This window comes from Brassica oleracea, chromosome C2 (genome assembly GCF_000695525.1).
Source record: "Brassica oleracea var. oleracea cultivar TO1000 chromosome C2, BOL, whole genome shotgun sequence".
Taxonomy (NCBI): domain Eukaryota; kingdom Viridiplantae; phylum Streptophyta; class Magnoliopsida; order Brassicales; family Brassicaceae; genus Brassica; species Brassica oleracea.
The window spans coordinates 22,522,573-22,534,208 of record NC_027749.1 but is presented as its reverse complement, the minus strand read 5'-3'; the positions used below and the strand labels follow the sequence as shown (position 1 = coordinate 22,534,208).

General features: G+C 30.9%; 1 protein-coding gene and 1 long non-coding RNA gene across 2 annotated transcripts; one reads left to right on the top strand and one right to left on the bottom strand.

Annotated features, from left to right (window-relative positions):
• Nucleotides 1-431: 431 nt before the first annotated feature.
• LOC106325881 (transcription factor BEE 3-like) lies at nt 432-1,881 on the bottom strand. The gene is made up of 6 exons (XM_013763932.1): nt 1,458-1,881; nt 1,255-1,371; nt 1,078-1,143; nt 928-996; nt 754-831; nt 432-620 (listed from the first exon to the last, which is right to left on the bottom strand). The coding sequence occupies exons 1-6, from the start codon at nt 1,743-1,745 to the stop codon at nt 537-539; spliced, it is 702 nt and encodes a 233-aa protein (XP_013619386.1). The 5' UTR covers nt 1,746-1,881; the 3' UTR covers nt 432-536.
• A 4,407-nt stretch (nt 1,882-6,288) lies between these two features.
• LOC106326092 lies at nt 6,289-7,734 on the top strand. The gene is made up of 4 exons (XR_001267139.1): nt 6,289-6,359; nt 6,467-6,585; nt 6,677-6,732; nt 7,234-7,734. It is a non-coding gene; the product is annotated as an uncharacterized LOC106326092 (long non-coding RNA).
• Nucleotides 7,735-11,636: the final 3,902 nt, after the last annotated feature.

The window sequence follows — 11,636 nt, the reverse complement described above, 5'->3', positions numbered from 1 at the left end:
ATATATATATATATATATATATATAAATACTAATGATTTAAAGCAACAAGATTGGCTGATCAATTTAGTTGTCCAGTTGAAATCTTTCAAAAGTATGTGAAAGATTAAAGTCAAAGTAAATATGAATTTAGAATAGTAGTTATATTTTACTAACCAAAATACCGAAAAAAACCGAACCGAACCGAAACCAATCTGATATCTTGATTGAACACCCCTAATCCAAATGAAGCCAAACTATTGTTTCATTCTCCAAAATATAATAAAAATAATAACTTCATTCCGCGCAAGGCTCGGATCTTATCCTAGTTAGATATTAAACCAAACAACTGAAAAACTAACAGTATACACATATCATTATTTGAATTGCAATCTCTAGGCATTAATAAATTTGTAATGTCGACATTACACAGTATACATATCATCCTTGACATTACACAGTATACATATCATCCTTTGGTATCCAAATTATTGAAATCAATCTTTTAAGTATTTTTATTTAAATAGGAGCATATTAGAAAGAGAGGAAAAAACAAAAGTCAAAGGGTCCATGATGATGAATGGAAGACACTGCTCCCATCCCTCCCTTGCCCCATTTCCACTGCCTCACGTGCCTTTGCCTTCTGCAAAAATTAATTATTCATATAAGTTTAGTTTAAATAATAATTATTCATATCAAAACAGAATTAAGAGATGATTCATCCTGTATTAAACATTAAGAAGTTATTCATTAGGGGAAATTTCAAGATTCTGTACCTGCATGGAATCAACAGCATCAGCCTCCGAGTTAAAGTCATAATACAAACTTGCTGCCGTAAGCTTCATAGATAAAACCTGATTCCACATTAAAAAAAAAAACAAATTAGTAATTATTGAAACGAATGTACATAAATAGAAATATGTAATAGTAGAACCTTATAATTGTTATACCTCAACTTGATTTTGTAACGACTGGACATAATTAATTATCTCCTCCAGCATCGTAGCCATTCCCATTGCCTGTACCAAAATAAATCAGTAAAAAAAAATTTGTTAAAGTCTAAACAAAATTATAATTTGATTTAAATCGATCTTAATCACCTTATAACATCCGGGCACTATATCTTTCAGGCATTTCAATCTCTCGTTGATTTTCCCTCGTCTAACCTGAAATTCAATATGAAAATCTTTGTATTCATATTTTTCATTAATCATACAATTTAACATTAACAACATATTGAATTCATAAATATACTTAATTAGATAATCAATTTTTACCCGCTCTGCTAAGCTGTGGCTATCAGTGGCTTGACCCCTTTTGGCGCTAACATGAACAACTACTCTCTCTTTCTCTTCTTCTCTGTTCTTCGACCTTTTCCCTCTCCTTAAAGCACTCTGTATTTTGACAAGAGTAAAAATAGTTAGAACAGATTGTTATTATAGTTATATGTGGAATTAGGGCTTCGAAGTCAATTAAATACATTTTTAGTTCCATTAGTCGAAACTTGAGCAGAAGAGGTAGATAAAGTTTGATCAGAGACACTGTTCTCCGACGTAGATACGGACTCCATTAATGTTTTTCTCTTCTTGGTATCGATTCCTGAAGAAGAATCGTCGTTGTTGTGAGTATTATAATTAGGGAGTAAAATCCCTTGATGAAAACCATTGTTTTCGGGAGATTTTCCGGGGAAATGTTCCGGAAATTGTTGGTGTTGTTGGTAATGAAAGAAAAGAGAGTCGAGAGAAGAAGAGAAAGGAGAAGCGAACATTGTCTGAAAGTGGTTAAGCGTGTTGTTGAGTTATGCAAGTTGAGTTATGGGATCATCCATTGCGAATGTCTGAAAATCAGAAGAGAGATTCGCCATAATTGATTTCTATATTTTTAAAATATACATATATTATTTATTGAAGATGGAGAGTGGCTGTTTTCGATCGAGTAAATTCTGTTTATATATAGACAGTACTGGTTTCCCATTTTTGTTTTTTAACTGCAAAGACAAAAAAAGAAAAGACAATAAGAAAATCAAAAGGTGGGCCACACACTACAAGAAAACCGCTAGTTTCCTACGGATGATTTCGTCGAAAATCCGTCGGAATAAGCCATTTCTGACAAATTTCTGACATGTCTGTTATCACTCGTAGGAAATAAAAATTTCGTCAGAATTTCGTCGAAATTTCTGAAAAATTTCCGTAGGACATATTTCTAACAAAATTCCGACGGAAAAAATTTCGACGAAACTCCGACGTACATAATTCCGACGAAATTCCGACGGACAGAATTCCGACGGACAGAATTCTGACGAAATTCCGACGGACAGATTTCCGACGAACATATTTCCGACGAAATTCCGACGGGCTTTATAAATTATTTAAAAAAAAAAATAAAACAGATTTTATTTAAATATTTTAAATAAATATTTTTAATTCATTAAATATATATAAAGTTTTAAAATCAGAAAAACGTTTTTTTAAGATAATTATTTTTTTTAAATTATTTATAATAAATATTTTTAATTCTTTATATATATATAATTAAAATTAGAAAAACGTTTTTGTAGTATAATTATTTTTTAAATCCTTTATAATAAATGTTTTTATAAATTTTTAAAAATATAAAACGGTTTATAAATTGAAAATATTTTAAAACAAAGAGAAAACGTTTTTAAAATTTTTTTAAAACTTTTTGTAATTGAAACATTTTTCTACTAACTGAAAAACGTTTTAATTAAATCTAAAAAAAACACAAAAACATTTTATTGATTGAAAAGGTTTTTAAAAGGGTGAAAAAGGTTTTGATAAATTTTAGAAACCAGAAAACGTTTTATAAATTATAACAAACTCAAAAATTTTTTTATAGAAACTTAAAATGTTGTATAAAAAGCTTAAAATGTTATATAAAATTATAAAAACGTTTTGAAACAATAAAAGATAATAAAAACTTGAAAGCATTATATATATATATATATATATATATATTTTTTTTTAAATAAAACTTTTCAATAATTATAAATACACAAAAAATGTTCTTATAAAAATATTTAACATATAATTTCTAAAATCTTAACATCTAAAAGTTTCAATCTACATACAAAACAACAACCTAAAACAAAATCTAACAACATATAACTCCTAAAACTATCAATTCTATCCTAAATCTTCAGATTCAAAACCTAAAATCCACAATTCTAACATTCCAACCTAAAAAAATGTAATCTAAAGAAGGGTTTAGATGACTTACATGATTGGGGAAGAGATTTGGAGGATTTGGGGTCGGAGTCACAGATTTGTGAGAGAGAGGAGTAAGACCGCAAAGATTGCAGAGGAGAAGAGAAAAAATGAGGAAGAAGAAGAAGGGTCGGCTTATGTATTAAAAATAAACCGACGGACAGTTTCCGTCAGAATTCGGTCGGTTCTATTTTAAGCGGTTAATCAAATAAATTTCGCAAATTTTCTTCCGGGTAAAGTGAAAAAGTCCGACGAAATTCCGACGAAACCTGTTCGTCACATTTATTTCGTCGGAATTCCGTCGGAATGTTTCGAGAATATCGCCAAAGGAAGCCTCGAGAAACTATGAGTTTCTGCATGTCTTTTGATTGGTCGGGGTTAGAGTCCGTCGGAATTTCGTCGGTATTTTCCGTCGAAATTTGGTCGAAATTTTCGACGGATTTCCGACGGAATTTAGAGAAATAAGAATTTGGGGTTTCAAAACAACAGTCTAGTGATCACATAGAAATCTTTGATAGTATGTAAATGATTTATAAGAGGTTTAACTAAAATAATTACTTGTTTCACTCGATATTATACAAAATCAAAATCTACTCTTATATTACCGTAATATGTTTGTATAAGTATATAAGTGTTATTGGAGGGTGTTACGAATACGTTGATATGTATACGTAAATAATTTTTTTATATGAAAAACTTTAACGGTGTGAACTAATTTCATATTATAAATTTATATATGTGTTATTTGGATATTTTAAGTATCAAATTATACATTTATAATAACTTTGCAAATCTAAAATCTGTTTCGTCGTGGAAAATTCCGACGACATTCCGACGAAAGTCAAAAACCCGTCGGATTTCCGTCGGAATATTTCGATGGAATTCCGACGAACTTCAAATCCCTATCGAAACCCCCAAAATTATATTATTCTGTCAGAATTTTGTCGGATATTTCCGACGACCTGACTTTTGTCGGTATTTCGTCGGAATTTTCCGACGAAATACCGATGAACATGAAATTATAGGTTTTGTCGGTATCTCGTCGGAATGTCGTCAAAGAAAACCGACGAAAATATTGTCCGTCGGAATGTCCGTCAGAATGTATCGTGTTTTCTTGTGGTGACTGAGAGTGAGAGTTATAGGGATTTTTGTAATGAAGTGGATCCCTCTAAATTTAACAGATATATCCAAATAGAGAAGTAGGTTATTGTTTGAATGGGACCATGAGCTCTATTTAGGCAACTTCTTAGGGGGAAGACCTCGAAGTCTTTAAAAACAAAGGTGATGATTGTTTGGGTGGTTTTTAGATTTTAGATTTTGGTTTTTGGCTTTTAGATTTTAGTTTTTAGATTTTGGATTTTAGTTTATTGTTTTTGATTTTGCAGTAGATTTTAGTTTTTAGAAAAACATGAATGGTGATTTTGGTTTTTAGATTTTGGTTTTTGTTTAAAAAATAATAAAAAAAGAAATTTTTGGTTTTGATTTTGATTTTGCTTGTAGTTTTATTTTTTAAGAAAAAGTTGACTAAAGATTTTTTAATTTTAATTTTTCAATATTTAACTAATTATTTTTGCTTGAAGTTGAAATGATAATTAATAACAAAATATTACTACACACATTAAATAGTACATAACTGGTAGTTAGTTTACTATTTAAACATGTTAAATAAAATTTAATATATTTTATATGTTTGCAAACTGTATAAAATTTATGTTATTCAATGGTTATAAAATAAAACTTAATAGCTAGATATACAAAATTAAATTCCAGTGTAGTAAATATATAATACTTATAACTAACAAATTTAATAAACTCTGCTATTATATTTATGATACAAAATATAGATTAAGGTATTATGGAATTAACTTACATAAACAAAACTCGGTCATTGTTTGGTAGAGAAACTTTTTGTGAGTTTTTGTCTGTTTTATAAAATGGTTGAAGTAAATTTATATATGAAAATAATTAACTTGTTAATAGAAAAAACAAAGTGCACGTAATCAATAGTAGAAACCCACGAATTATGGATTTTGGTTTCTATGTGTGAAATGGTAAAAGGGTTGAAAAACTGGTTTCCCCAAAAAAATAGGAAATCTATTTTTCCAAAATCTTAATTGGATAAAAAGTAGATTTTAGAAAATCAAAAACCAAAATCTACTCTAGAATCTGCAAACAATCAACCATAAAATCACTTAGCACCCTTTTCTTCTTCTTTCTTAAATACCTAATCTACTGTGAGAACAAATGACTAATGGAGTGTACTTATATAGTTATGTCTGTCTGCTTTTGTGTTCACTATTGTTTTAGTCAATGTTCCATAGTCTTTTGTTTAGCAACATGTAGTCTGATCAAACACGTTTTTCTTTTGGATTCTAACTTTGGAGTTTGGTTTCTATCTTGTTACTTTGACTTTGAGAGCATTGCTGTATGCTAGTGTATCTAGTATCTACTACCTACTAGCAAACTGAGATACCAGAAATGCCGAAAACGTGAGGGAATAACTAACTTTTTTGAATGCATGATTTCCAAAACTTCGTAAAGTCGTTGAATATTTTAAAATTTACGTACCAAATTAATAGTTTTTCAGTCTAAATTTTAAAGACCTTCAGCGAATCTTAGTATCTTAATTCTTAAAAGGCTGGACTAATTAAACAAAAGCAAAGCCGAAGTAGAAGTCATTCCTTGGTTTAAGGCAGCACAAGTGATGCAAAAATAAGCAACTGCAAGATGAACACTACCCCAAAACTCTACGTAACACACTAATAATTATTTTCTTAGGTTTGGTGATTTAGTTATGGCAGTCGAACTATTTACGAAACTATGCACAAATAAGATCATTACAATTAGAAGCTACATATATATAATTTATATATATATCTATAATAATAAAATTGCTCAGAAAGACTCCCCATGCGTCCACGTCATCCCTCCATACTCCAAAACTCGCGTCCACGTCATCCCTCCATGCTCTAAAACTCGACACATGTCGCTGTTCCATCGCTCTTTCTTTATGTTTGATTTTTTTTGTGCTCTTTGTTTCGTTTGATTTTATTTGGGCCCATGATTATACGAAAATCTCGGCCCGAATTATCTCATGCTCAAGCTACTGTTCGGCGCCGTAAACATTCAGATTTCCATGGTTCCCATTAAAAAGAATTGTAACGTTTTCCCTTCTCTGTAACTCCACCATTAATTCAATCATTAAAACTACACTCCACTTTCCCTCACACTCCGTCTCATTTATTCAGTCTCATCATCGGCGCAGGTACCAGCTTGAAGCTCCACCAATAAATGAGTTTGTTTGATGCGATGAACATCTCCGTCAGATTTCTGAAAGATTAAACTCTGTAACGCAACAGCTTCAACCTCATCCTTTACAAGAAGGTAACTCCAACGACCTCATCCCTTTCTTATTAATACAAACGTTAATCACAAAACCGATTGTGTAAAGTTATTGTTTATTCTTGTCAAGCAGTCTCCGCTTATCCAAGGGACCATCAATGCCAACCAAAACTCAGCGATCATTAACGTGTAATAGTCGTAACTTTTCCTTCGCTTCCTCTAATTCTGATTACTGTAATGTAACAGTCGAATATCCTTTTTACTAGCTGTTGTGGAAAAGGATTTGATGGTTACGTATCTGTTTATCTTCTTAATTCATTGACTCCGATGATTTTTAAAATGTCCCTCTTTCGTTTATCGATTTGTCTAATCTTTCATTTGTTTGGTTACTGCAAAAAGTGTTATCAGCTAAATATGTTATGGTGTTTTTCCTGATTAGTGTTTAAGATTTTTATATCACTTTTGGAGTCTATTTGTGCTTCCTTCTTCATGTGTTTCCTTCTCTAATGGTTTTCATGTAAAGTTTCATGTCAGCTCTCCGATGGTTCACAAGTATTTTCATCGTAAACGTTTCTTCTCTTTAACTTAAACTGTTATGTAGAACGTGCTTCTTATTTTTAACCTCATCTTGTGAGGTGAAACATTCTGCTCGCCTATTCGGTCTTCTGCTGATCATTTGTGTTCTTGCAGGTTGCAGTCAGGAGACTCAAGGCATGGAGAAACAGAGAAGATATAGATTTCGTTGTTGAAGTCGAGATTCGAAAGAAAGTTTTGTGAAAATTGTTGATCAGAGACTGAGAGTAGAGAACGTGGAAGAGAGGTTGAGAAGTTTTTCTTGGTGGGACTAAAATATGCTCAGATGGGGCCGGAGAAGAGACCAACAATGTCTGAAGTGGTGGAGATGCTAATGAATAAATTAATGGAGAAAATGTCGTCTGAACTTGAAGCCAATTCTCTCTTCAAGAATCCATGTAGCAGCAATTAAAACTGTAGAGAGCATCAGGAGGTTGCAGATGAAAGCTCATATGTGATCTCAGAAGAAAAGGATCATTATTAATAAGGTTTTTAGGCACATGACATTTGTTTTCTCAGATTAGTTTTTAACATCTTCTCTTAATTATATTAACACATGACAAAGCTACTCCATTTCCAAATTTCTACTAACACACTTCTCCACTGAAACTTCCATTAAAAAGGTGTCAAATGAAACTATTTCATTTAGTTTGTGTATGACAACTTCGTTTTGTACATCCTTAGGATTGCTTCATCACAGTTTCTCTGACTTGGCCCAAGTCACCAAACCTTGACCGTAGAAAGAGCTACAGCAAAATAGTAAACTCATCATATCATAAGGTGAAAGGGAAGCATTGTTCTCAACATTGGAACAGTGTAGATGGTTGGAAGCAAGGATCCAAAGCGAGTAATAACCTGCGGATTCCAATATAAAAAATGATCTCAAAGGAAACACCACCAAAGTCTGAAAAAAGTTTATGGAAAAAAAAAGTGGTAAATACATTTAAAAGCATTTTATTAATTTATAAAAGGTCCAAATATATCACATATTTTGTATTACTGAAAAAGTTTGAAAAAAATAATGATAACAATAAATTTCACCACTAAAACGCCTTTAATGTATGTATTCTCTCTACTTCCTAAAGTGATATATATGTAGTCTTACACTACCAAATTTAATAGAACGATTAGCAAGTTTTAACATTTAAGGAACAGATTTATATGATCAAATTATTATAACAAATGTTATATTGTTCAGTGAAATTTTGATGCTTTAAAATGAACCATCAACACATATAATCTCAATTTATGATAACCAGAAGCTTAAAACTTAACATTAAAATATTGATATATGTACAACAAATTTTTATGAGTTAGCTATACACAAAATAATCTATAAATTTTTGAAAATAATTAATCTCTTCTAAAATTTGAAGATTGTAATATAAATTTTGAACTGAAAAAATTAAACTAATTATCATAAAAATTATTAGCATATGAATATTTATGTTTTGTGTTGATAAGAGGAAACTAGACCGCGAAATACACATCAAGCAAAAAATTACATTAAAATAATATTGAAAACCAACACTAATAAAAAAAAAACTAGAGAACAAAAAAACATTATTTTTCATCATTTGTTTTCATATGTCCCATCATCTTATGAATTTAAATTATAATTATAAGTTTAATTTCCAAGGAATTGAAACAAAATCCATATGTAGAATATAATCTCCCCGTTGATAGTCAGGGTCTTCTGTGTTATTGATGGTAACATTCAAGAGGGTTCAACCATTATCCAACCAACCTTACAAACCAATGATGACACTGCAGACTAGGCCTTGGACATTTGGGTATTCCTTCGGATAGATTTTTTTGGATTTTAAAAAATGGTCTCATTCGGATATTACAAAAATAATCACGTTCAAGTCGGATCCTCCCGGATCCGTGTGGGTTCGAATTTTATCCGAAATAACCAAACTATTCTATTCGACTCGGGTATTTTATATCCAAATTACTCAAATAATATAAAATAACTCAAAAACCTAAAAATACTCAATTTATATAGTTCAAATTGGTTATATTTTGTCTAAAAGTAACCATATACATAATGTTATTTGAGTATTTTTTTTATCTAAACATCTATTTTTATCTATGAATACCTAAAATAACTAATATAATTTATTTACAATTTTAATTTTAATTATTAATACTATTATAAATATGATTTAAAATAATATTATATATATATATATTTATGTGTGGATATGTTTGGATACTTATTCAGTTTTCGGTACGGGTCGGGTTTGGTTTTGATTTTTCGGATTTTTAAAAAATGGTCCCATTCAGATGTTCAGGCATAATCCAACCGGGTCTGATACCCTATTTTTCGGGTCCGTTCGGATAAATATTTCGGATATGGATATTATACCCAGCCCTACTGCAGACAGAAAGGACAAGTGAGATGCAATATACACAAAAGATTTAAAGCAATTGTATTTAAATAAATTTGTAAAATAAAAACCCATATTTCTCCAGTTCTAAAAACTCTTCAAGCATAAATAAAATACTAATATGGATATTAATATATATAGTGCAAACAAGAGATACAATATAAATGATCGGAAAAGTATAAAAAGAATATAAATAAAATTATCTCAACTGTGGTCTAAATTAAAACAAATCGATAAAAATATATACCATTAAATGAGAATATCTTCACTGAAATTTGCTAATTATGAAAATTAGTTACCCTCAACTAAAATGAAGCTGAATATTATTAAAAAAAATCAACCGAAAAACGATAAAAGTAAAATAAAAAAGGATCAAAATAAATAATATTTTATACAACATAATCAAATCATGAAAATAAATGATAAATAAAATATAATTTGAAACTAAATTTCCGCGCGAAGCGCGGACAAACCACTAGTATATATATAAATAAGACTCTTACGTTGGCTTTATAATAAAACCAAAGAATGACAAAAAAACATTAAAAGAGAAGCACCTTTTCGAAGTACCCTTTTGTTTTGAAACTATTTATAGATCCATGCAACTGCCTTATTTAAAACATATGTTTTTTTATTTAAATCATAACCAAATCTATTTAATCCTAACAAAATCTATTTAATCTAGCAATATTTAGTTTTAAGATTTCTTAACCGAACAGCAATAGAATCTCATATTTTAATTAGCTCTTAATTTTAGGATTGATTTGTTAGTTGTTAATTGTTTTGATCTATTTTGCAAACTAAAAATAATTCAATATATTTTTAATATCTGAAATTAAATTATAATTAAAAACTATGTGAAAAAAGATTTTCAATATTTTAAAATATTTATATGTGTTGCAATTATCATTTAAAATGACCACATAGATATAAATTTTTAATTTATATGTGATGCAAATACCATTTTTAATACCCTTTGATCAAAAAGCGTTGAATCAAAGAACAACCTAGCATTGTTTCTCGGATGGCGCATATGGAAAATGAGAAACAAACGGCTGTTCCAAAATAAGAGAGAGCATATCACCCATACTATTAAAGCAGCTATCATGGATAAGAAACTATGGGATGAAGCTATCCAACTCAATGAACAGCCGCAGTTACCCTCTCAGCCAACTCCTCTTAATTCCATCAGCGACATCATTGGAGAAGATACAATGATTTATTGTCAGGGTCGGATTTGGACCAAGCCTACTGAAACATTTGCCTTGGTCCCCATTTTTTATAGGCCCTGTAGAAAGAACTTTTTAAAATATATGTACATATAAAAAAGGAAAAAACACATATCCGTAAGGGACGTTTTCTACTTCAGTTTAATAGAATAAATGGGCACTCTACTCATCCAAGGCAGTTCAGCAATTGAACCGACAGAAGCGGCTTTACTAGCCGAAGCAATGGCTATTTTGCTTGCTGTTCAACAGTTACATGCTCTATATTATAAGAATGTGATGTTTCTAGGTGACTGCACGCAGCTATTTAACAACCTGGACATCTTATCGCAAGGAGAGAACAAAAGAAGAAATTGGAATGAAATATCTACTATAGTTCAAGATGTCCTTGTTTTAGCTACACTACAAGAAAACATGGGGATTCTGATGGCCGAAATCGTCAGAAATTCGTTGGAATAGACCGATTCCGACGAATTTCTGACAAACCTATCCGTCGGTATCGTTTTGTCGGAAAAAAAAATTCGTCGGAATTTCGTCAGAACTTCTGACGACTTTCTGACGAATACTGAGAAACGTCATTCTGACGAACTTCCGACGATATTACGATGCGGACACACGAGACCAGAGTTCATCGGAAAAACTATATACCGACGGAAATCGTTCCTCGGACAATTCCGACAGAGTGGATTCCTCGGTATATTCCGACGAATTCTGGGCGTCGGAATATACCGACGGACATTGGTTCGTCGGAATATACCGACGGATATTGGTTTGTCGGAAATTTCCGACGGATATTGGTTCGTCGGTATATTCTGACGGATATTGGTTCGTCGGTATATTCCGACGCCCAGAGTTCGTCGGAATATACCAATTTTAAAAACGAATTAATTTTGCATTCTTC